At 43.7% G+C, this 27,768-nt stretch overlaps 1 protein-coding gene across 1 annotated transcript in view; it reads left to right on the forward strand.

The window, feature by feature from the left end:
• The window catches only part of PCIF1 (phosphorylated CTD interacting factor 1), a 797,200-nt gene that overhangs the window by 712,392 nt on the left and 57,040 nt on the right, over positions 1–27,768 (forward strand). The window contains exon 14 of the mRNA XM_044090229.1: positions 23,499–23,592. Within this exon, the coding sequence (XP_043946164.1) occupies positions 23,499–23,592 (94 nt within the window). The remainder of the gene's footprint in view (positions 1–23,498; positions 23,593–27,768) is intronic.

The following is a 27,768-nucleotide window of genomic DNA, read 5'->3' on the forward strand; positions in this document are numbered from 1 at the left end:
GACTGCCTGTTGTAACCTTAGTCATGTTCCCTTCTAATTTGCTATACTACAACATAACTAATCTTAGTGTAGTGAAGTGTGATCTCGGAGTTGATATAGTTAAGTAGCAGGGGATGTGGGGGGCTAGTTGAAGAGTAATATGTACGTGTGTGTGTGTGTGTGTGTGTGTGTGTGTGTGTGTGTGTGTGTGTGTGTGTGTGTGTGTGTAAATATATATATATATATATATATATATATATATATATATATATATATATAGGTTGCCTAAAAGATCAAAAAGTAGCTGATCGAATATGCTGGCAGTTTTCATGAGATCGTGGTACAGTGGGTCCTCTTTCTGCACTGTAGAGCGATCTTAGAGTTGGTAGGGGTTGCATGATGGTATGCCCCCTGCAAAAAAAAGAAGAGTTTTCGTTTTTCTCTTGGTTTTTGATCAGTTACTGAGTGACAAATTGTGTTCAATCATTTGCTACTGAACAAATTGTTGAACTTCCATAAATACACATTAATTTGCATATACATATATACTTAATAAGAGACTGCATTTTCATCGAGCTGTGCAGCAGTAGGGTTAAAATATATACATGGGGGGGGGGTGCAAATGCCTTTTTCTGAAATTTTGGTTTGTTACTTACTGTTCATTTTGACCAATAATGTAAATTGTGTTTTGATTTTTTTCTTAAAAGTGTAGTGCAGAAGTAATCTTTAGAATTTGTTTTCTGCTTAATGCTTATAGCTTGTGACTTAGATGATAGGTGATTTAGAAGGTGAATTCTGTGTTTGGTTCAGTACTGTTTCCTTGATTTATCAGTAGGCTGTGATAGGAAGAATTCTATTCTGTTACAAGGATGAAATGAAGTAGTAGTAGTAAGTTTAGATCTGAAGTAGTTAACTTCATTTGATCAGCAACATGTGGGTATCGGATCCGACCTGGATCCGAGCCAGCAGCTTTCCAGGCTAAAGATCCGAGCTCCAAGCTCCTCCCCCTTACCCATAATACCCTGGTACCTCCTTCCAGTCCTCAGATTGCGTTTGCCCAATTATACAATTTCACCAAGACAAAACAACAACCTGACATGGGTCGAGGTAGGGAAGATGTTTGTAGTGGGGAATAATACTGAACACCTACCTCGACCCATGTTAAAACCGTTCCTAGATTGATTATTTTGTCTTCGACATCCTTGTTTACGACCTTATACGTTCGACTATCCGACTGTCGCCCAAGTGCCGTTTGCATTTTCAATAGTAAACCTATATATATATATATATATATATATATATATATATAGGTAGATAAATCTAGATATAGATGTGTGTGTGTGTGTGTGTGCGCGCGCGCGCGCGAGCGTATAAATAAAGATACAGATAAAGGTCAGTAGGCCATGCTGCCTTTTAGGCAGCCTGTTGTGCATAAGAGGTATTTTTTTTTACTCCTATTGCCTGCAGAGATGCAGTTGGCATCCCTGTGATTGTTGACTTGTCAACAAATAGATAGTGAATGCAGGCACTTGAGTATACGCTTCCATCCTTCACACATCCTGCAAACATATGTTGCAACCCCCCCTACTGCCGTATATAAATGTTCTCCACCATATAATTTTGTGTTGAGAAAAATCCATCCTTATGGAAGGAGAAATGGACAATTATTTCCTGATTCACCACCACCGTTTGTTTTATTCTCGAGTTTCTTAGGCTGCTGATCAATCCCAGTCATAGGTCAGCTGTCAGACTGTAGCTTTCAGTTTTTCCAGAACATCCATCTGGTACTTACTTATTATGATTCTGCAGGCTCCCAGCTTGCATGACCAATTTATTGTTATGGATTCACTGTGCACTGACTGAGGTTTGGATGTCACTGTCATGTGCCTGCCAACTTTTTTTCAGCAGAATATGTGGTGCTTTGTGTAGAAAGAGAGAAAATGTATGAAACATGATCCAGCTTGAAAATTGAAAACAGAACATAGTGAAATCAGATGTATTAATCTTTTTGTGATGTTTGCAAATTAGAGAGCATCATCGATATTTGCAAATTAATGCTTCTAAATTTCACTGATCAATCTGAAAATGTTTCACTTCCCTGTACTGTAGATGGATTTTGAGAACCAACAGGAGTGGTATACCTCATAATATGCAAGCTGTAATCATCACAAAGTTTTGTCTGTCATAGATTAGATACTTCTTTAAAATTGTTGTCTAAAATGCATTTTTACCTTTGCTGCTAGAAATATGTACAGTCAAAGCTGATTATAAGTGCTCAGTTTAATACTGCAATTTCCCTTGTGGTGTGAACAGAAAACTTGTGCAAGCAGGATAAGTGCACTTATTTATCTTTGTGTGTTATACCTTTTGTGACTTTAGAGTGGCTAAGTTTAGATGAGCCTGTGATCCTTTTCATTGAGCTTTGACAATAAGTACTTCAGAAGTATAACAGAAGTTGTGTGGCCACCCAACAGCAGTACACTATACCATATTTAATAAGCAGCACAAGTACAAAGGGTATGTTCTCAAGATGTGTCATCTGTTACAGGACAGTGCAGAGCTTACAAGCAGTCTTAAAACAGATTTTTATTAGATTGGATCTGTTTGTTTGCTATCTCCTTTACCACTGGCCTGAGTTCAAAAGGAGGTCAAGGGAGGCTGTCAGGAAGAAGAAGATTCAAGTGTCCCATGTGGACTTTTTTTCTGAATACCCATTTTGCAGAGTGTCAACCACAAGGCCAGTCAGTGCAAGACTGTATGTAGTATATGTATGTACACAGTAACATGCATATTTATCTGCATGTCAAATGCTAACAGCAAGCTGATGTGTAACAGAAACAAACAGAGACGGTATTTATATTCCAATACAGATATTACAGAGCTGTGCAGGGCAGACCAGCAATATTGTTAAATTTGGAAATGTGTACTGTAAATCAGTATAGATAGATTTATATATTGATAAACTCCACAGTCACTTATACACTGTGCATCCTTCAGAAAGTCATATAGTCATTCAGACTGTCAGAATTGTGACTGGAGGAGGAGGAGATGAACTGTTATTTTTTTTCCCATTGATTGCCTGTATTTTTAGGAGTTTCTTGAACCTTCCCATCCCATCACCTCCCTTCTAAGTAGAGATCCCATTTGTTCAATGCTGTGAAGAAGTCTGAAATACAGCCCTTTATAGGGTGGACTCCCTAACATTCTTGAATTTTGGCTATATTAGTGGGCACAACCCAGAGGCTTTGGTAGAGGAATGGAACAGTGGCTGCAGACCCTCGTATAAGTAGACAAGCAGATCATGCTCCCTTTCAAAGGAGATTTTAGTTGCAGTGACACACCACAAACTTCATATGTTCTTCTGCAGTCACTGTCAGCATTATGTCCAGAAATCCAGTTTCATTCATGAACCCATGTAACTTATAGCAAAGCATACCTCTCAACTTTTCTCAAAAATTCTGGACAAAGCCAAAAACAATGAAGGGAAAAGCCCCCTAATCAAGTCAGTTTTTAAATATTTTACTGTAATTCACAAAAAATGTTATTAGAACATAATTTTTGCATCAGCATGTGTTTTTTTGAGCAGTAAAAAATATGACAGGCATTATTGACTGACTGTAATCCTCAATGAGTTACAAAAAAAATTAAAACATTTTATGTGGGAAATATGAGGCAAATTCAGGAACATTCTGTGAAATTGGGAACAGTTGAAGGGTATGATTAATAATGAGGGTTGAAGACTTGCATATTGTAATGCTTCACTCTACGTGAGAACCCTGAGATGTTCATCGGGTTACACTGCCGTCAGGCGGTTCCCCAGTTGGCCTGAGTTCCAAAGTCTTGGTCCGGCATCGGTTGCTGTCGCCTCCTCCCTGGTGTCAGTGCGGCAGGGGTATACAAGATGCAGCCGACACCATTTTTTCCAGTCTTTCTTGTCGCACGATGCCCGAAGCAAAAGCAGTTCGTAAGTGCCGGTCGGCCATCTCCTGAGATTTTCTTTCCAAATCCAGAACCGAAGTCTTCTACAAAGCTAAGTACCCCGTTGGGGAAACATTTTCTTGCCTCAGACCGATGTCAGTAAAAGTTAATAACTGTATTTCTTGTGGGAAGCAAATACCTCATAAGGGTTTCCATTCTTATTGTATCCCATGCCTAGGCCCAGACCACAACGTCACTGGTTGTCGGTTTTGTGCTAGGTTTAACAAACGCACTTTTAAACGATTTTGCCCGACATTATTTTGGTAGAAAATTCAATTATACCAAGTCGTCGGAACGTCCGACGACCAGAATACATAAAAAGCGCAAAGACAAGGATAGGCATCAGAGGCCCAAAACTGACGAAGCCTCTTCTAGGCCAGTCGCCGGTTCTCCGGTTTTCAGCGAGGCGCCTTTGCAGCCCCTGACAACTGCTTTTGTAGAACCACAGGCCGCCTCTGACTCCCACGTGGAGATGGCTGGGCCTTCGGACGCACAAGCTATTCAGCCTACCGAAACTAACCCTTCAGAGGGATCCGGAGTAGCTGAGCTGCCCACAGCTTCAGAGGGTGTATTCAGACCTACTCAGTTAAGTGTTAAACCCTCTGCTAAGTCTAAACCAGCTGTAAAACCTAAGAAACAAATACAGCATTCTCCAGCACAGGCCTCCATGTCTAAGAAACAAATGCTCAAAATGGCCGAAGACCTAATCACTCTGATCAGGGGGTCCCATCCCCCTCCTGATAAAAGGCCTAGGCAGGATGCAGACTATGACTCATCCGACCAGGTGTCCATCTCTTCAGATTCATCCTCAGACCTAGGATATTCTTTATCCCCTTATGAGGATTCTGATGCTGAGGAGTCAATTCCATCAACCTCTCCGCCTGAGGACTACTCCTTTGGGGAAACCTTGCATACCATGAGGGTGCATTTCCATTGGGAAGGCCAGGATTTCTCAGAATCCAAGAAAAGGCTCAGAGACTTCCTTTTATTACCTCAACACAGACCCCTTGCTATTCCGCCAGTGTTAGATATTGTGGATGATGTGTTTACTGAATCCAGCCTAAATCCTGATTCCTTACCTCCAGCCCCAGTTAAACCTGACAGATACTACAGAGTCCCTGACTCTCACAAATTTATGTACAAAAGCCCTGTTGCTGACTGAAACTATTTCCCAGGGACCCAAAGGGGTTAAGGCCTCATCAGCCAAAAATCCAGTTCCCTCTGACAGAGATTCCAGAGCATTAGACAGATGGGGAAAGAAAGTATGTACGTCTACAACTTTAGCAATGAGAGCCTTAAATTGCCAGTTTCACATGCTAAAATATCAGCAATTTCTACTGTCTCAGTTGAAACAAAAAATGCTTCCAGATTCAGATCCTCCTACTTTTAAAGAAATGCAGGATTTATTGCATGCAGCTGAACAGGTGGGAAAACATACTTTGCAATGTGGTTTTGACTCTTTAGAGGCCTCCTGTAGAGCAGCCGTTACAGGCTCTGTCATTAGAAGACATGCTTGGTTAAAAGAACATACGTTACCAGACCATGTTAAAGCAAAATTATTGGATGCACCTTTGCAGCAGGATGTGTTATTTGGAGTTAAGGCAGAAGAAGTATTAAAGAAAATGGAGGATAAGGCAAAATCTATGCAAACTTTGAAAGATTTCTTACAGGTTCAGCCTCCTAGATTTAGCATAAATTGGCCAACTAAGAATTGGTCCTTTCCAGTTACAGACAGACCTCAAAGGGGCAGATACAGACGCCCAAGAGGTAGAGGTCAACCACAAGGTCCTTACAGGCCTCGACAATGGGTTGCATCAGGCCAGAAAGAAGGGGAAGACAGGCCCCAACCATATAAAAAGCAGCCCCAATGACTTCCCACTACAGCTGCCAAACAACTCTCTCTTGGCAGCCCCCGTGGGAGGAAAACTGGCACTTTTTTATCACAATTGGCATATATATGATCACCAAAGATAAATGGGTTCTCAACATTGTATCTCAAGGTTACAGTTTCCACTTTCACACTCTGCCAAGGTTAAAAGGAATGCCAAATCTGCCACCAAATCAATGGGCAGAGGCTCAAAAGCAAATTACAGTACTCATGGATATGAGAGCTATTCAAAAGGTACCACCACAGGAACAAGGACAAGGATTTTACTCAAGATTCTTTCTAGTTCCCAGGAAGGACAAAGCCTGGAGGCCCATTCTGGATCTTTCTTCTCTAAACGCTTACCTGGATGTTCCGAAATTCAAAATGTTGATACTACAGCAGCTTCTTCCCATGCTGGGCAAGAAAGCTTGGCTCGTGACATTGGAGCTCAAGGAGGCATACCTGCATGTCCCTATCAGACAAAACTGCAGAAGATACCTCAGATTCATAGCTGGTTCAATGCATTATCAATTCTTTGCACTGTCCTTTGGCTTATCTACTGCGCCCAGGGTCTTCACAAAGTGCCTGGCACCAGTAATTGCATTTTGCAGACAGAAAGGAATTCAAGTTTATCCGTACCTGGACGACTGCCTGATTCAAGCAGAGAGCAAGAACATTCTTCTAAAGCATCTGGCGTTTGTAAAAAAGTTATTAAGTTGCCTGGGGTACACAGTAAACGAAAAGAAATCAAAACTAGTGCCCTCACAAGAGATAATATTCCTGGGTGCCAGCTTGAACACAACGGCCCAGATGGCTTATCTCACGCCAGACAAGCAAGGACAACTGACTCAATACTTTCAAGAGATGCTAGCTGTACAAAATGCACTTATAGCTTTCAAGGACCTGCTGCATCCAGGACAGCTACTAGTAAAGACAGACAACACTACAGTGATGTGGTACATAAACAAGCAAGGGGGCACTCACTCCTACACCCTCTGCAGGCAAGCCATGACCTTGTGGAACACAGCTCTAAACTATCAAATTCATCTGCAAGCACAATTCCTGCCAGGAGAGAAAAACACACTGGCAGACGACTTAAGCAGAAACATCATCGATCCCCACGAATGGGAATTGAATCCACAGATATTCAGAATGATAACACAGAAATGGTGGAGCCCGGACATAGATCTGTTTGCATCCCCAATGAACTGCCAGCTACAGAAATTCTGCACAAGGAGTTACCATCCACAAGCATGGAAAGTGGATGCCCTCTCATTCAGCTGGAAAAACCTACAAGCATACGCTTTCCCACCACTACCTCTCCTGCCAAAGGTACTCATAAAAGCCAGGCAAGAAGAGCCAAAGATGATCCTGATTGCACCAGACTGGCCACGCCAGCACTGGTAACCAATCTTAAAGAACTTAGCACAAGGACCACCCTGGATTTTGCTCAAATCCCACATCTGCTGATGCAGCACAACAATCAGATACTACACAGCCAGCTAAAGACCTTAAGCCTAGCTGTATGGAAGATTCCTTAGTCAAGCAGGCAATGCCGCTCTCCAAAGCTGTTATGGATGTCATTCTGGAGGCCAGAAGGTCTAGTACCAGAAAAGCCTATTCGGATAAATGGAAGAGATTCTGTGCCTGGAACCAAGCACACAGCCTTGACTCTCATGTTCCAAACATTCCTCAGATACTACAATATTTAACTGAGATGCTGGACAAAGGACTCTCCTTCTCATCCATCAAGATCCACACCTCTGCCATCTCTGCTCATTACAACATGGATCCACCAATTTTCTCTAATCCTTTGCTAAGACAGTACCTCAGAGGGGCTAAAAACATAAGACTGCCCCACAGAGCACCTACTCCAACTTGGGACCTCAACTTTGTTTTGGAAAAATTGACTTTACCTCCTTTTGAGCCAGCTAACACAGCAGAATTAAAATATATCTCTTGGAAAACTGCTCTACTCCTGGCAATAACATCAGCACGAAGAGTTTCAGAATTACAGGCACTAATGGCAGCGGAACCTTTCCTCATTTTCCACCAGGACAGGGTGTCTTTAAGAACTAACCCTACGTTTATGCCAAAGATGGTATCCAGTGTGGTTCTAAACCAAACTATTCATTTGCCAACTTTTTATCCAAAACCACAGAATAAAGGGGAGAGACTACTGCATTCCTTGGACATTCACAGGCAGTTACGCTTCTACTTGGACAAAACCAAAGCTTTCAGGAAGTCTCAGCAATTATTGGTAGCATATGCTGCAGGAGCACAGGGAAAAGCCATTTCAAAACAGACTATTTCAAAATGGATAGGACATTGTATACGTTTCTGCTATACACACCATGGGAAACCTGTACCTAGCAGCATTAGATCTCACTCCACTAGGGCAACAGCCACTTCAACTGCCTGCCTCAGAGGAGTACCTACCAAGGATATTTTGGAAGCAGCAACTTGGAGTTCTGTGCATACCTTCACCAAGCATTACCATCTGCCTCTATACTCTAAATCCAGAGCTGGCTTCGCCACTGCAGTACTGCAGGGCCTTATAGCCACCCCTAATGCTTTATAGAACCAGCCACCCAACCTCAGCTTTGGGATTCTACCCAAGTGTAATGACTGCAGCAGTGTAACACGATGAACATAGTACAGTTTTGTACCTACCATAAATGTAGATGTTCGAGTGTATACACTGCTGCAGTCCAGGTTACCATCCATCCTTCCACTCTTACTTGCTGGTATGTACCTATGTCTTCTACCCTTTACTGCCTATGGGGAGTATTTGCTGGTAGCTGAAAGTTGTTGTTTGTTTTTATTATGTATGTTTTATTAGCAATTTGAATTGCCTACCTATTTGGGGGCACCTGACATCTGGGGCAAGAAAAACTGAAGAAAATGTCGGCTGCATCTTATATACCCCTGCCGCACTGACGTCAGGGAGGAGGCAACAGCAACCAATGCCGGACCAAGACTTTGGAACTCAGGCCGACTGGGGAACCGCCTGATGGCAGGATAACCCAAGTGTAATGACTGCAGCAGTGTATACACTCGAACATCTACATTTATGGTAGGTACAAAACTGTACTTTTAGAAACAAGAATGGGTTAGTTGTGATTATCCAGTGTGGAAGAAGACTTCACTGTTCCAGTTGACCAGTTGAAGGTATGGTGGTAGTTCTTATAAACGTTTTGCGGAGGATTAATGCTGTAGATTTTCACTTTTTTTTTTGCCTCCTTCAGACAAACCAGTGTCTTGGAAGACTGACAAAGTGACAAGGATGGATGGGCATTACCATCTCTGGAAGGGAGGGCAGGTCTGTGGGCATTTCTTGTGATGATCCCTGGTGGATGCTGGGGTTGGCACAAAGGAAAATGTGGTATAAAAGGGGAAAAGGTAGAGGCATGGCTGCTGCAAAGGCAGGGTGAGATGAAACACTGCACATCTCCATTACATTCCTGCCTCTTTGATGCACCATGACGCTCATACAAAGGGAAGGGGCTACAAAACAGGCTAGGTCAAAAACACCCCACCCCAGCTTAGCACCATTCTCCCAGGACACCCTTAAGATCCTTACTTGCCCCGACATAAATTCGGGAATTGGACCAGGGATACGTTAGTGAGTCTGTACACCTGGTGAAGGACATGGGGCACTGGGATGGCTGTCAGAATGAGAGAAGGGGAGAAAAAAAAACATAAAAAAGACCATCTAGATGTCTTACCGCCCTATTGGGACCATTTCATTACCCACATCCCACTTACTGTAGAACCCCCACATTGCTCCCTAAAGAAGAATTAACCTTTCCATTAGAAATACTTTATCAGTAACTACATCTTATCTTCCAAGCAGTCAAACATTAAAATGTGTTGCCAATTGGCTGTTACATAAAACTGTTAAGGACATTAATGTCCCCTTCCTCCATGAGAATGGGTGGGCTTTATACTCATCATATAGTTATACTTCAAGTGTATGGCCACCATGATAGCTGCTGCTATACTCTGCTGTCCCAGTATCTTAGTTCTTAAAACTTGTTTGCCTAGCCTAAGCAAGGAGACACTGTTGTAACAAAAGATGTTAAGCTGTCTATCTCGCCTTCATTCTTGCTGGTTGGGTTCGGAGCCGAGGATCAGCCATCTTCAAAAGCTCGAGAGCTGCATACTGGCTCGAGGCCACCCCATATCCCATGATGCCTGGTGCTAGATACCCAGATCTTGTTTGCCGCTTCTGCTGTGAGGTTGTCTTACTGGCTCAGGTCATATATTTTCATTATTAACTCGTTTTTTGATAAAAATTTATAGCTTGTTAGTGTAGATTGTTTTTACTATATATATATATATATATATATATATATATATATATATATATATATATATATATATATATATATATATATACATATATATATACTTGTATCTATAATTCTCTTAACCTCCCCCTATCCCTTCAGAAAACTTGTTTTAGTTAGAGAGTTTTCCCCTCCCCCTCCACCTTCTTAGGTAGCCGTTTAAATTAGAGGCTAACCTTTTTTTTTTCACTTTCTCTATCCTAAAAAAAAAAAAAAAAAAAAAAGAAAACTTTTAACTCTTACTTAGTTTTGTTAGCTTATATATACACAATATTGTCAGTTTTCTTGGCTATGTTTTGGGTGTCTTAACTGTGTATGTGTGGTAGCAGTTACATCCTAATTTCTTCAGTATGTTTTCCTTGTTTTTTTTCCTAATTCCTTTTAAGGGATGTCCAAGGATACCAAGGTGTCCGGATTCAAGAAGTGTGACTCATGCTGTCAGAAGGTGTCTCTGACAGATGGTCGCATTTCTTGTGTCTATTGTCTCGGCGCCGTGCACCTGCAAGACTCTTGTTCGGTTTGCCATGCCTTCAGCCCAAGAGTCCTGCAGGAGCGTAAAAATAAGTTAATCCTACGTGGATTACTTAAACAGGATTCACCGGCTAAGACTCGGCCTGTGAAGGCCTCTAAGCCACCAAAATCTTCGGCTCCCAGTTCGGAGCCGTTGATGGGTGAAGCTGTTCCTTCAGCCTCGGTTCAGGCTGGAACCGATTTACCTGTCTCCCAGTCAGTTCCGACTCTTCCTTCGGAGCCGACTGGGAGTCGAAAGAGATCTAGGTCTCCCTCCCTGGAGTCGATATGCTCAGCTCCGAGGTCTCCACTGCCCCAGTCGGAGCACAGTCATCAGTCCCACTCTTCTTGGTCCTCAAAACTATCAGATCATGACATGGAAAGAGTGGTCAGTAGGCTGTTAAAAGGCTGTTAAAATCGCAGGCCCTAGCAAAAATGTTGTCCAGCCCCCCTCATCAGGTGTTGGCTCCGTCCATATCGGCAGTTATTCCTCCTCCGACTCCTTCCTTGAGTTCGCAGCCGGAGTTCGAAGCCGGAGTTCATTGGGGTTCGGGTTGTGGAACCATCGGCACCGATACCTTCTACTTCTGTGCCGTCGTCGGCTCCGATCACTTCTTTGGTACCGTCCTTGGAAGGGTCTGGGCGCTGAGACTCCCTCGTCGGCTCCGAGGGGGTAAGTGGCATTGGACCCTTGTCCAACCCCGTTCTCCCTCTCGGAGCTTCGGCACAGGTGAGCTCGGCTCTTACATCGGCTTCGGAGCCGTCCCCCTCAGTGCGGAGAGGGATTCCGGTCTCTTCCGAACCGAAGCCTTCTCGGCATCCGAGCAGGGACGCCTTCGAGGTCATGAGGATTGTGCTGGCCCCTGAGTCAGCCCCATGATCATCCCCACCGGCTCCTCCCACTATGGTGCCTGCGTCTGCTTCTGTCCCTCCTCCCGACCCCAAGCGTGGGGAATCAGCGCTCCAGGGCACCCTCTTGGGTGTATCTTCCTCTTCCGAGGCCTCCCTTGATCATTCAGAGAAGCCACCTCGTAAGAGGAAATGGAAGAGGAAGCATGTTGACTCCCCTGAGTCTGTCACATCAGATACCAACTTGGAGGATTCGGAAGGGTCCCCGAGATCCCCCTCTGAAGATGTCTCCTTCTCAGACATCCTTGAGATGCTTAGGCAGAGGGGGAACTGGACTACCCTAAGCCCCTCCGAGGATGAGTCGGTATTCCTGGATGCGTTTGGATCCCGACCTTCCACCTCCTGGGTGTCTCCACCTTTCGACCCACTGATGCCCGTGGTGGCTCGGAAGGCGTGGTCAGCTCCAGACACAGTGGAACCCACCCCCAGAAGACCTACTAAATTTATAACGGCACCACAGGATAAACAGTTTTTAACCAAAGGTGCCCCTGTTGATGCCATGGTGGTAGCGGCGGCCACAAAGAAGGAGTTGGCTGAAACTTCTTCATCTGTCCATCCCCCTAACAAGGAGTCCTGGACGATGGACAGATATGGGAAGCAGATGTTCTCTTCAGCAACCTTTTCTATGCGGTCTCTGAATTATTTGTGCCACTTTACCCGCCTTCAAAGGGATCTCCTTAAAGAGCTTGGAGATACCCTTCAAGATCCATCAGCTGAGGGGGCTCGGGCTAAGGCAGCCTCCCAGCTGGCGACTCTTAATTCAGTGGTGAACTCTTCTATGAGGCTCATTTCTTATGCAGCCGATGGTGCGAGTAGAGCCGCAGACACAGGTGTTGCTCTAAGGAGACACGCTTGGATGTGGCTATGCAACTTCGCGGAACTTTTCAGAGCATCTTTCACCAACACCCCCTTTGATGGTTCCTCTCTTTTTGGATCACAGGTGAAGGACACCCTTACCAGGTGTGAACAGGAAGGCAAGACTCCCCCTGCCGTGGGAGTCCGTTTTTCTACTCCTTCCAGACCATATCCCAAGGGTCAGAAGAGTGGAAAGATGTGGTTCCAGAAATCTCAGGGAGCCTTGCCGGACACACGTGGTGAGTTCCCATCCAGGGGCAGAAGAGGGAACAATAATAGACGCCACCCTCGTGGCAGAGGGGGTCCGCAAAACCAGGGCAGCAGAGAATCCTTTTCTGAGAAGCCCTCCCACCATCCCTGAAGGGTTGCCCGACTGCCCACCTCTGGAGGCAGTTGGGGGAAGATTATTGCTGTACCCAAGAGCCTGGCAAGACATAACACAAGACAAATGGGTACAGTCAGTTATATCCGGAGGCTACAGAATACCCTTTGTTCGCACTCCCGTAGTGTCAAACAAGTCCCTTCCAGATGTTCCACCCAATCTAAGGGATCAAGCAGTACAAGAAATTTCAGAACTGCTAAGAAAAAGGGCCATCCAGCAAGTCCCAGCAGACCAGCAAGGATCCGGAATTTACTCAAGGTTCTTTTTGGTACCAAAAAAGACAGGGGACTGGAGACCCATTCTGGATCTCAGCAGACTGAACAGGTCTGTACAAAGAACCAAGTTTTGGATGGTCATGCTACAGTCCATTTGCCCTTTCTGGGTCAGGACAATTGGATGTGCTCTGTAGATCTTCAGGATGCGTACTACCACGTCAAAATGGACAGATGCTCCAGAAGATTCCTTCACTTCTGGCTGGGAGCCAGCCATTACCAGTTCAGAGCTCTGCCCTTTGGTCTCACCACAGCCCCCAGGGTGTTCACCAAATGTATGGCAGTAGTTACCGCTCACCTGAGACGGCAAGGATTCCAGGTGTTTCCATATCTAGACGACTGGCTCCTTACTGCTACCACCAGGCATCACCTTCTGCGAGCCAGAGACTACACTATCAAGTCTCGATAGTGTAGTCTCTGGCATCACCTTCTGCGAGCCAGAGACTACACTATCGAGACTTGCTCCAGACTAGGTATCTCAATAAATTTCAAAAAGTCTGCATTGTCGCCCTGTCAATCTATCACCTCTATAGGCGCAAATCTAAATACAAGAGACATGTCAGCGAGCCTTCCATCAGACAGGGTATTAGTGATTCGTCAACATGTACAGATCTTATTAGCATGCAAGAGAATTCAAGCCAGGTTCATCCTCCAAACTCTAGGTCTCATGGTAGCAGCTATCATACTTGTTCCTCTAGCTCGTTTTCATAGGAGGATCCTCCAGTGGCTGCTTTTCACCCAATGGTCCTTCCAGCAGCTTCCCATGTCTCACATGATCATGATCACAGAAGCATGCAAAAAGCACCTTGCATGGTGGATGGTCTCCACATCAGTACCCCTAGGCAGACCATTTGTACTCCCCCCCCCCCCAGTTGATACGGTTACCACTAACGCTTCCCTGATCAGGTGGGGGGGGGGGCATTATCAGGGCAGGACAGTCCAAGGCACCTGGCAACCTCACGAGTACCACCTGCATATAAACGTCTTGGAGATGAGCGCTGTGCTTCTAGTGTTGCAAGCTCTTCAGGACTATCTTCCTACCGGGACCATTGCAATTCAAATGGACAATATGTCAGTAGTGTGGTACATCAACAAGCAGGGCGGAACCAAGTCCTACCCCCTATGTCGAGAAGCACTCAGACTGTGGCAGTGGGTGATCTCTTCCCAACGGTTTCTGATCGCAACGCACATCCCTGGGAAGTCCAATGTCATAGCAGACAGGCTGAGCAGAGCAATTCTTATGCCTCACGAGTGGTCTCTGAATCAAGTAGTTGTGGACCAAATATTCCGCAAATGGGGCCAACCTTGCTGCGACCTTTTTGCCACCCCCTTCAACAGCAAGTGCAACAAATTCTTCTCTCTCCTTCCACTTCCCGGACATTCCCCCAGAGACGCTCTAGTCCACGATTGGCCTCAGGGACTTCTTTATGCATTCCCTCCGTTTCCCCTTATTCCAAAACTGATACAGAAAGCTACTGTTTTGGGCTGCAAAATGATCCTCATTGCTCCTTACTGGCCTCGACAAATATGGATGTTCATCGTGCATACAGCTGCAGTCATTACAGATGGGTTATCCTGCCGTCAGGCGGGTCCTCGGTCGGCCGAATTCCAAAGTTTAGGTCCGGCGTCGGTTGTCTTCGCTTCTTCCCTGACGTCAGTGCGGCAGGGGTATAAAAGAGGCAGCCGACGCCATCTTCTTCAGTCTTTGTTGCCGTGCGGTGCCTGAAGCAGAAGCAGTTCGCAAGTGCCGGTCGGCCAGCTCCTGAGATTTACGAAAATATTTCAGCCGAAGTCTTCTTGAAAGCTAAGTACCCCGTTGGGGAAACTTTTCTTGCCTCAGACCGATGTCAGACAAAGTTAATAATTGCATTTCATGTGGGAAGCAAATACCGCATAAGGATTTCCACTCTTTCTGTATACCTTGCTTAGGCCCAGACCACGATGTCTCGGCCTGCCGTTTTTGTGCTAGATTCAACAAGCGCACTATTAAGCGCCGGGCGGACTTCGCCCTTCACTATTTTGGTAAAAAATTTAATTACATTATGTCGTCGGATACTCCGACTCCAGTTTTGAGTAAAAGACGCAAAGATAAGGACCGACATACGAGGTCCGCACTGACTACTGACACCACGCTAAGGCCGACTACCGGTTCTCCGGTTCTCAGCGAGGCGCCTACGCAGCCCCTGAGTACCGATGACACTACATTACCGGTGTCTTCAGTACCCGAGGTCACAGGCTCCTCGGTCCCCATTCCTACTGCAGATACCGACGCCACTCTTGGCGGGGAAACTCAGAGTTTAGACAGGCCTGCCATTTCTCAAGGTGTCTTCAGGCCTTCCTCCTTCTCTGTTAAAGCTTTCACTAAATCTAAAGCAGCCACGAAAACCAAAAAACAGGGACCTCAGACCCCCTCTCAAGGCCCCATGCCTAAAAAACAGATGCTCAAAATGGCTGAGGATTTGATTACTCTTATCAGGGGTTCTCAACCCCCCCTCTGACAAAAGGCCCAGATTAGAGGAAGACTACCCTTCCTCAGATCAAGCCTCTATTACTTCTGAACATTCTGAGGACCAGGATTATGCCTATTCTCCTTTCGAAGACTCTGATGCAGAGGAGTCTATTCCCTCGGTTTCCCCCCCTGAGGACTACTCTTTTGGGGAAAACCTACATACATTGAGGGAACACTTTCACTGGGAAGGCCAGGATTACTCAGATTCCAAGAAAAGGCTCAGGGATTTTCTTTTGCTCCCCCAGCATAGGCCCCTGGCTATCCCTCCTGTTTTAGATATATTGGATGATGTGTACACAGAAGCCAGCCTTAATCCAGATTCTTTGCCTCCAGCTCCTGTTAAACCAGACAGGTATTACCGGGTTCCTGATTCACACCAGTTCCTATACTAAAGCCATACTGCTGACCCAGAAACTATTTCACAGGGTCCCAAGGGAATTAAGGCCTCTACTGCTAAAAACCCATTACCTTCAGAGAGAGATTCCAGAGCATTAGAAAGGTGGGGGAAAAAGGTGTACACCTCGGCCACTTTAACCATGAGGGCATTAAACTGTCAGTTCCATATGTTAAAGTATCAACAGTTTTTGTTATCTCAGTTGAAAAGCAAAATGACACAACCAGAACAACCAGATTTAAAAGAGTTGCAGGATTTGTCGCATGGTGCAGAGCAAGTGGGTAAACATACCTTGCAGTGTGGTTTTGATGCTTTAGAGGCCTCATGTAGAGCTGCTGTTACGGGGTCTGTTATACGTATGCATGCTTGGCTCAAAGAGCAAGCCTTACCAGATCATGTCAAAGCTAAATTATTAGATGCACCTCTTCAAAAAGATGTATTGTTTGGTGTTAAAGCTGAGGAGGTACTAAAGAAAATGGAGGAAAAAGCAAAATCAATGCAAACAGTGAAAGATTTCCTGCAGGTACAACCTCCACGTTTCAGCAGAAACTGGCCTTCAAAAAATTGGTCCTTTCCAGCCACGGACAGACCTCAAAGGGGCAGATACAGACGCCCAAGGGGTAGAGGGCAGCCTCAAGGATCTTTCAGAGCCAGACAGTGGCAAGCACCAACCCCAAGAGGTGGAGAAGATAGATCACAGTCATTTAGAAAACAGACACAATGACTTCCCCCTCTACCTGCCAAGCAAAGCTTTAATGGCAGCACCTTTGGGCGGAAAACTGGCATTATTCTCAAAAAAACTGGCATATTGTTACAAAAGACAAATGGATTCTGGACATTATAGACAGAGGCTACAGGTTCCACTTTCACACCCTTCCAAAAATGAGAGACATGCCAAACCTGCCACAAAATCAAAGGGCAGAGGCACAAAAACAAATTTCAGCTCTCATGGACATGAAAGCGATTGAAGAGGTACCTGCAAAAGAACAAGGTCAAGGGTTTTATTCCAGTCTATTCCTGGTACCAAGGAAAGACAAAGATTAGAGACCTGTCTTAGACCTATCCATCCTAAACACATATCTACAGGTACCAAAATTCAAGATGCTCACATTACAGCAGCTTCTTCCCATGCTGGGCAAGGAGTCTTGGCTGGTAATATTGGACCTCAAGGAGGCATACCTGCATGTCCCTATCAGACAAGATTGCAGAAGATACCTCAGATTTCTTGCAGGTTCAACTCATTATCAATTCTCTGCATTGCCCTTTGGCTTATCTACTGCGCCCAGAGTGTTTACGAAATGCCTGGCATCAGTAATCACCTTCTGCAGACTACAAGGAATACAAATCTACCCATATCTGGACAACTGCCTGATCCAAGCAGACAGCAAGGACATACTACTGAAACACCTGGCGTTTGTAATAAAACTGTTGAACTTTCTGGGATACACAGTCAACAAAATGAAATCAAAACTAATACCCTCTCAAGAAATAATTTTCCTGGGTGCCAGCTTGAATACAACCACCCAGATGGCCTACCTCACGCCAGACAAACAAGGGCAACTGTCTCAATACTTCAGCAAAATGGCAACCTTCACCAGGCTGACTGCAAGGAAAGTCCTGCAGGCTCTGGGATTCATGGCATCTTGCATCCTACTAATCCCATGTGCAAAGCTGCATATGAGGAAACTTCAATGGTACCTAAAAAAACGTATGGTCTCAACACAGCTTGGAAACAATTATACCACTCATTCCATGCCTTCAAAAGGAATTTCTGTGGTGGGCTCAAGCATGCCAAAGAAACACAGGTCTCCCTTTCTGTGTACCTCAAGCAACTCAAATCATCACAACAGACGTCTCAGACTACGCCTGGGGAGCACACATGACAGATCAGTGCATTTAGGGAAAATGGTCCCAAAAAGAGAAGCACCTACACATCAACCAAAAGGAAATGCTAGCTGTGCAAGTTGCTATTATGACCTTCAAAGACCTACTGCATCCAGGCCAGCTATTGATAAGGACAGACAACACCACAGTGATATGGTACATAAACAAACAGGGGGGAACTCATTCATACCCCCTGTGCAGGCAAGCCATGACCCTATGGAACACAGCACTGGAATTGCTAATTCAACTACAGGCACAATTCCTGCCAGGGAAGGAAAACACACTGGCAGACAGCCTAAGCAGAAATATAACAGATCCACACGAATGGAAGTTGCATCCTCAAGTTTTCACAAAGATAACTCAGGCATGGGGACAGCCAGACATAGATCTCTTTGCTACCCACAGAAATTACCAGTTGAAAAAATTTTGTTCAAGGACCTATCATCCACAGGCCTGGAAAGTAGACGCGCTTTCTTTCAATTGGACAATGTTGACAGTCTATGCCTTTCCGCCTCTTCCTCTGCTGCCCAAAGTTCTATTAAAAGCCAGAGCAGAGAGGCCGAAAATTATTCTCATTGCTCCAGACTGGCCAGGACAACACTGGTATCTGCTCCTGAAGAGCCTGACACATTCCCCACCATGGAGCCTCCCTCTTCTGTTGTCCCAGCACAACTACAAGACCCTTCACAGCCAGCTCAAAACCCTAAATCTAGCTGCATGGAGAATTCCTTGATTTCCCAACAGACCCTCCTCTCCAAGGAGGTGCAGGATGTCATCTTGGAGGCCAGAAGACCTTCTACTAGAAAAGCCTACTCCGCCAAATGGAAACGATTCTGTGCCTGGAATCAAGAAAAGGGCCAGAATCCTTGGGTAATAAATTTACCTCAAATTTTACAGTACCTAGCTGAGATGTTAAACAGTGGACTTTCCTTCTCCTCCATCAAAATCCAAGCTTCAGTCATTTCTGCACAATACAACACAGATCCTCCTTTATTCTCTCATCCTCTCTTAAGGCAGTTCCTCAGAGGGGCAAAGAATATAAAACCCCCAAGGAAACCACCAGTCCCTGCTTGGGACCTCAACTTCGTATTGGAAAAGCTGACCCTTCCTCCCTTCGAGCCAGCTTCTTCAACAGAACTACAATACTTGTCATGGAAAACAGCCTTCCTTCTGGCTATCACCTCAGCACGCAGAGTTTCGGAGCTACAGGCCCTCATGGCTGTGCAGCCTTTCATCATTTTCCATCAGGACAGAGTTTCCTTATGAACCAACCCTACCTTTATGCCAAAGGTAGTATCCAGTGTAGCTTTAAATCAGACTATTCACTTCCCTACCTTTTATCCTAATCCACAAAACAAAGGGGAAAGACTACTACATTCCTTGGACATTCACAGACAACTTCGTTATTATTTGGACAGGACAAAGCCATTCAGGAAATCCGAGCAACTCTTTGTGTCCTATGCTACAGGTGCTCAAGGAAAGGCTATTTCCAAACAGACAATCTCAAAATGGATAGCCCACTGCCCACTGCATACGCTTTTGTTACTCATTTCATGGAAAAACTGTACCTACAAGCATCAGATCCCACTCCACCAGGGCCACAGCTACCTCTGCAGCTTTCCTCAGGGGGGTTCCTACCAAGGACATTTTGGAATCAGCCACTTGGAGTTCAGTGCACACTTTCTCCAAGCACTATCACCTTCCACTATACTCTAAATCTAGAGCGGGATTTGCCACAGCAGTCTTGCAGGGCATCCTTGCTCCTCCTAGTTCCACTTAGTGCCTGCCACCCCTACTTAGCTTTGGGATTCTTCCCATCTGTAATGACTGCAGCTGTATGCACGATGAACATAGTACAGTTTTGTACCTACCACAAATGTAGATGTTCGAGTGCTCATACAGCTGCAGTCCAGGTTACCCCCCCCTCCGTCCCCTCTTAGGACAGGCCTTATGACAAACACCTTCTCATACAACCTATTTGGGGTATTCTTTTATGGAGTATTTGCTTGCAACTAATGTTTTTTGATTATTCTATATTGCATGATTACATAAATTTATGTTTTGCCTTCCTTCTGGGGGCACCTGACATCTGGGGCAAGAAAAACTGAAGAAGATGGCATCGGCTGCCTCTTTTATACCCCTGCCGCACTGACGTCAGGGAAGAAGCGAGAACAACCGACTCCGGACCTAGACTTTGGAATTCAGCCGACCGAGGACCCGCCTGACGGCAGGATAACCCATCTGTAATGACTGCAGCTGTATGAGCACTTGAACATCTACATTTATGGTAGGTACAAAACTGTACTTTCCCATTCCTGCATCATCATCTTCTCGAGCAGCCTTGGACTCTGGACTCAGTTCCAGACCTTCTGATCCATCAATCGGGCGAGCTGCACCAATCCCTGCAATCTCTCCAGCTCACTGCTTGGATGCTCCACTTCCAACCTTAGCCAGGCTCCCAGATATCTCCCCGTCTGTGTGGGAAATTATTTTATCATCGCACAAATCTACCACTAGAAAAACTTACGCTAGTAAGTGGAAACGTTTTTCTTCCTGGGCAGAGGCTAAGAGTATAGACCCCTTTTCAGCCCCTATGCACCACATTTTGGATTTTCTTGTGGAACTCTTTCATTCTGGGTCCGCTTCTGCTACAATTAGAGTTCAGTTAGCTGCAATTTCAAATTTTCACATTGGCCTGTCAGGAAATAATATCATGTCGCATAAGCTATGTAGAGCGTTTCTCAAAGGGACCACTCTGCTCAGGCCTCCAGTGAGAGATCCTCCACCTCCGTGGGATGTAAATTTGATTTTAGCTTCTCTAATATTGCCTCCCTTCGAACCTGCAGCTTCTTGTTCCCTGAAGTTTTTATCTTGGAAAACTCTCTTTCTGGTAACTATTACTTCAGCCAGAAGAGTTTCGGAACTGCAGGCTCTTTGTACCCGTCCTCCGTACCTAGTGTTCCACAATGATAGGGTTGCTCTCAAGACTAATTCTTCCTAAGGTCCCTTCAGAAAATAATTTGAATCAGTCCATAGACCTTCCCGTGTTTTTTCCCAACCACTCCAACAGGGCGTAATATAAGTTGCATCAGTTAGATGTTCACAAGCAACTACGTTTCTATTTACATAGAACTAAGGATATCAGGAAATCTGACCAACTTTTCCTTTCTTATGCTGAGGGTAAACAAGGTCTTCCAGTCTCAAAAGTAACCTTGTCCAGGTGGTTGACTTCTATCATCACATTTATCTATCAACTGAGGAATAAACAATTACTTGTTAAACCAAAAGGTCACTCCACCAGGGCTTTAGCAACTTCGGTGGCCTTTCAGGCTAGGTTGCCCATGGAATCTGTTTGTGCTGCGGCTACGTGGGCCAACCCACATACTTTCATTTTGCATTATAAGTTGGATGTGGTTTCCAGAAACAGAGCAGATTTTGGTTCCACTGTTCTGAAGAGTTTGTTCCAATGAGCCACCCAGGATTTTAGGTGCTAGGGACGCTGTCCCAACCAGCAAGAATGAAGGCGAGATAGACAACTTAACATAAAGAAGTTATGTACCTACCATAACGTTCCATGTTAGTTGTCTTCTTCTCGCCTTCTTTCTTGCTCCCCACCCTCCATCCCCCTATCCTTGTAGACCGAGAAGAGTTACTTATGTTTTTTTTCACTGTCTGAGTCTTCTCTGGCTATTTCTTTCTGTCTAGTAGCCTCTCTGGAGGTTTTATATATTCCAGGATAAGATCCTTTTTTTATTATGTCTGCAGTTAGACATACCAAACGAGATCTGGGTATCTAGCGCCAGGCATCATGGGATATGGGGTGGCCTCGAGCCAGTATGCAGCTCTCGAGCTTTTGAAGATGGCTGAGTTGGAGCCGAGGATCGGCTCCGAACCCAACCAGCAAGAAAGAAGGCGAGAAGAAGACAACTAACATGGAACGTTATGGTAGGTACATAACTTCTTTTTTGTTTACAAGCCTTTCCTCAGGATGGGTGAGCTGGCATCAGCCATTCTGTCTTAACTCGCCTGACATCACTGCTGCTTGAACTTCCGATACTGGCACTGCTGTATCTTCTTGCACCATAGACTTGTAGGTCTTCACATTTTCTGTTTTGATGTCCTGTTTACTGTGAAAAAGTGGCTAGATCATTCTTACTTAGTCCATGAAGCTTTGTCTCTGTGTTTGATCCTTTCTGTTTAAACAGGATGAGGAAGACCTTATTTTGTAACTTTAGACGAACAATTTTGCTAGTTATTTAATTTAATTATTGCTCTGTTAGTTAGTCTTGCTGTGATCATGGCACAAGTGAGAACGTGAACTTAAAAGATCTTTTATTTTTTGTCTGACAAATTCATGTAACTCTTCCATAGTGAAGATTAATTAAAAAAAAATCACACACACACACACACACATATATATATATATATATATATATATATATATATATATATATATGGTACCATTTCATATCATCGAATTATTATTTCATCGAATTTCAAATCATCGAGACCAAATCGTCGAAAACTCATTTAGTCAAAAACTCGTATCATCGAATCTGAAATCATTGAAAACTATAAAGCAACTAGAAATAACATTCCACAAAGTTTTTACTACATGTATGGAGGGGGGCAAGCCCCCCTGCACCCCCCATGTTGGGGGCTCTGCCCCTCACACACCCCCATAAATAAATATACCAACTCCAAGGTCGCACTACAGTGGGGGAAAAAGCTAATTTCCTAACCCCACTGTAGTGTGACCTTGGAGTTGGTATATTTAATGTGGGGGGTGGGGGGCAGAGCCCCCCACATGGGAGGTGCAGGGGTACTTTTCCCCCTGCATAAACATAGTCAACAGTGTCTGGGATGTTATTTCTAGTTGCTTTATAGTTTTCAATTATTTGAGATTCGACAAAATGAGTTTTCGACGATTTGGTCCTGACTATTTGAAATTCGATGAAATGATAATTCGATGATATGAAGTGGAACCATTTATATATATATATATATATATATATATATATATATATATATATATATATATATATATATGGGAGCGCTACAGAATCCTGAAAACTCAAAATCCTGAAACAAAAATCTTGAAAGTTCAAATTACTGAAAACACACGGGATAGCAACACTTACTATATTCCAGCACAAGTACATACAGAATCATATTACCCTTCAACCATATGCGCCCCCCACACCCCCTGCTACTTAATTATATCAATTCCAAGATTGTACTTCAGTACACTAAGTGCAATATTGGAGTTGATATATTTAAGTAGCAGGGGGTGTTGATTAGTCTTTTATTTGTTTCTTTATGTACTTGTACTGGAATATAGTAAGTGTTGTTAGCCTGTGTGTTTTCAGTATTTTGAGTTTTCAGTATTTTTGAACTTTCGAGATTTAGGTCTCAGGATTTTGGGCTTTCAGGATTCTGTAGCGCTCTCTCTCTCTCTCATATATATATATCTCCATACACACACACACACACACACACACACACACACACACACACACACACACACACACACACACACTTTTTTTATTGGTCTGATTCAGTTTCTTAAGGTTATTAGTTTGATGAGCTTTTTTTTTTTTTTTCCAGGCCTTTCCTGGAATTCTTTCCAGTTAGTGGTTCCTTTGAAGCAAACCCTCCTTTCTGTGAGGAGCTCATGGATGCTATGGTCACTCATTTTGAGGTAAGCCTGTTTACATTTTCATACATCAGTGTACTAATGTTTTTTTTTTCTTTTTACAGGGTGGGGTGGGGTGGGGGCTAAGATACTAGTTTAGTTAAAATGTGAAAGCAATCCTTCAACCTCAAAACAGAAGAAACCATGTTGCTTGTTCTTATGCATATGAATCTGAACTCATAAGTAATATCTTTATTTTGCGTGTGTAGCAGAATAAAGCAGAAGTAACATTCTACCAGAATAAGGATCTGCTTTGGTTAGATGCTTATTGTTCATGGCATGTGGCTAAGATCTGTGCCTCACAGCTTTGAGGTCCAGGATTCAGTTTTGACTTCTGGTCATTGTTTTTATATAACTTGCTTGTCCTTCCTGCATCTTTATGGATTTTTTCCTTGGGACTGTATTGTTCCCACTTTTCAAAAACTTGCTTGTTGATTGGTTGTACTAAATCATTTATATTGTAATTCCCCTTGTCCTTGTGTCCCAAGCTTTGGCTGAAAAGAATATGTGGACCAACACACTTAAGTGTTAAATTAAAAAAAAAAATAGTCACCACCTCGATCTGGCAGGGCAACTATGCAAGTCTGACTACAGCGCTCTGGCAGACCAGACACACCTGAGGACCCATCTCAGCCGTGCTCATGTATTTGTATGCTTGTGTATTTCAAATGAAAAGTGAGTGAAGAACTTTCTTTAGGAAACAGAAGGTGCCTGAGTGTTGTACTTCTTGAGTAGTACATTAAGTAGAGATTGTTTACATCATTTAAGTGCTGCATTGTCATTGTTTCTTACATTCTTACAGTCTTTAGAATTTTAGACGTGATTCCTTTTCTTCTTTTGTTGTAACTGCAGTAGGCTTTGCTTTCTTCCTGAGATTGTTATCCTCAGTTGAGTGATTGTTGTCCAACTCTCAAGTCCTCCTTGATATGGAAGAGGGTAAGTGGAGAGCACTTCCCTAGTGTTTAGTTTTAAAGCAAATCCTGGGCCTCTTTTGCATCTCCATTGCTTGTAGGTGTCTTTGTCTCATGAGCCCAAAGAAGAATGTTGGACCCTTGGAACACAGTGCTGGGTGTGACTTAATTGGGGTTGAACTGATTCCTTCCATTTCATTTTGTGCAGTGGACATCTTATCCACAAGGGTGGAGAACATCCCTTCAGGCCCTTTTCACTTCCACTTTTTTGGCCACCTGTTTATTCAGTGCCACTGCTAGACTTCAGGAGGCTGTTCAGCTGTTGGTGACAGATGATATAGAAAGTATGGGAGAGTATATTTCAGCAGTCAGCTTTGACTTCTGGGCGGCCATTATGTGGTCTGGCATTGGTCTTTTTGGATAATGTATCATTTAAGGAGCATGCTGCTATCATTTCACTTACTTGCCCCAGTTAAGATGCCTGGGGATTGAGCAGCATCCATTTTAATCTGTATCACTGTCCTCTGAGACTTGTAGTAATTGTGAGAGAGTGATAAAAAAGAGTTGTACAATGACTGCTCGTTACTGTTCAAAAATGAGTGCTCTGATTGGACAGCCCAATTAAATCGAGCATATACCAATAGAAAAATGTCCAGCCGCTGAAGTACCATTGAGCAGCCAGACTTTCTATTCATATATGCTAAGGTACAGAGCAAAATACAAGAAAATAAGGTACATTCTGTAAAACTAAAGAGTCAGAAATGTATCTGATTTTCCTTGTATTTTTACACTGTCCCTCACAAAATTTCAGCAGCTAAAAAAATAACAAAGGTGCTCTCTTCTCTGTTGCTTTTGTTGCACTGTACTGATATACCGTGCAAGCGTGGGAATGCAAATCCCATACACACGCACAGTATATCATTAAACAAGGAAGAATGTGGAGGAATACTACATTGCTGTTATACAAAGGCATTTTTTGAGAAAGGTAAACAGTTTCTTTCTTACATAATGTCATTGTATGATGGCAATATTCCAGTCCTGTATGTGGGTATGTCAGGATTTACCCACGGCTGACTTTGTTTAATCACTCTGGCTTTGTCCTAATGATCAAACCATACCAACCATATATAAAGCCTGATATGCCCACACACAGTTGTGGGATTATTGCTTAACTATTTTTCCTTCCCTTCTCTGAATCTTGTGTTATTATGAAGTTTGAGGAATTGAAATGGGTAGATTTCTTCTAAAACAAATGCAAGGAACCCTCCCCTCCAGTATTATCACCCACCTGTGACCCTTCCCTCGAGAGGAATCATACAGTGATGAAGGTCAACACTGAGTGGCATTTATCTCGTTTCATACACACTAAGTACTTAGATGCTTACAATAAGTAAGTAGAAGCAGAGTCCTAGGTTTTTCCCTTGCTACAGCCAGTCCTAAAGGATTTTATATCTCAACCCTAGAGACATCCTGACTCAGGTTCTTTAGCTGCCAAGAGGTGGACAACTTGTGGTAACTTTCTCCAGAGTTATTCTTTTGTCATTTTGTCAACTCTACCTTGGTCTTGGATCCACTGCCCGTCCTAGTGACATGTGCAATCTTCTATTAGATGACACCTTTTCAGGATTTTGATGGAGTCAATACATTCTGCCACTAAAAGTAAACTTTTGTGAGCCAGCTTTGTGGCTCAGAAGAATAAATCTCTGCCTATGATCTAACTATCCACTGTTTTAATGCAATTTGGGTACTGGAGGAGCAAGCCGGGAAGACAGAGGAATGACAAGGTAAAGTCTGTCTACCTTTCTCTTGGGGGGGGGGTTGGTTGTGACGGACATATCTGTGGTAGAGCACATGGATTACTGTAGGTGCTTTGTCTGCAAGGGGGAGAGAGTTGTAAGGATCCCTCTCACAGAAGTAGTAGAGGCATCCCTTGCTTGTGTTAACTGCAAGTCAGCCTTTGGGAAGTTATGACAAGTGCTCAGAAAAGGAAACTAAAATGGTGTAAGGAAAAACCTCCCAGTTTCATAAGCAGGATAACTGTATAACTCCCAACACTTGACATTTACCCATAGAAAGAATGAATGGACTGTAGGGCTGGCACTTCACAGGGAAAATAATCAGTTGATTGGGTAAGTGGGAGGAATTATTGATGTTCACTGGAGATTGAGGAGAAAAAAATGTGTGTGCCACCTCTTGGTCAACATTTTTAGGGAAGCTTGCTTAAGGCTCTTTGTTTGAGTTGCTTTGAAAGAAGATTCAGTTTCCTTTAGGAGTCTGTTTGGAAATCCCACATAACAAATTCTAGATAACTTCCATTATGGTGGCTCAGCATGTGAACCATCTCAGATTGCTCTGGAGGCTTGGGCCTCCCTTTATAAGAGGTTTCATATCATCAGCATACAGGTGCTCAAACTCAGTATGATTTTTTGCTATAGATGTATTGAACAGATGGTTCCAGCACTCAGCCTCATTCCACTCAATAGCTTGCTGACTTTTTTTTTCTTACAACTCCCCTTAAGCAACTCTCTCTTTCTGATCAGCCAGCCAGTTTCCTGTCCATTTCATTTTAGGCCATACATATAACATTAAAATTTCCTATCATTGTCTTGTTAAGCAAAGTAGTAAATGCTTTGAAGAAGTTCATATATAACATAATAGAATGACTCCCATCATCCAGCTCATTAGTGGCCAAGTCATAAAACTGAATAAAGTTTGATTGCTTTATGAGTCAACACTGTTAACTGTTACGAATGAAAATTAACATTAATTCAGGAACCCTGCAAGTTTTCCCCACAGAATCATTTCCCTGAAAAAGGCATGAGACTTAATAGGTGTGCGTTTACTTCACCTACCTGGAGCTACAGGTCAGATGGCTGATCTGATCCACTAAAATATACCTTGTTTTTTGGATGGATTTCTTTAAAGCTTTTTAGTCGTTATCTCATGTTAACCATTGGCTCGTCAGACTGTAAACCAGTAGATGGGCCAGCTGTATATCAGGAGTCCTAATGTCTGTTTTAAAGCAAATTTCTCTTGACTTGGAGGAATCAAATAGAATCTAGTTTCTTCATTTGCACTATACTGTTAAGGGTTACATTTACTTCACTGCAAAAGGTTTCAGAGCAGCAGGCTTCATTGTGTTAAATGTTAATTTTTATGTTTCCATTAAAGATGGCACCTTCAGATTCTCTAATCTCAAAATGTTAATTGCAGGGATCACTGATGCATTTGTATTCCTTACTCCAGGGAATTGCTTGAAAGCAAGTTTGAA

The sequence above is a fragment of the Protopterus annectens genome, chromosome 12.part0 (assembly GCF_019279795.1).
Source record: "Protopterus annectens isolate FY-2018-M chromosome 12.part0, PAN1.0, whole genome shotgun sequence".
NCBI lineage: Eukaryota > Metazoa > Chordata > Ceratodontiformes > Protopteridae > Protopterus > Protopterus annectens.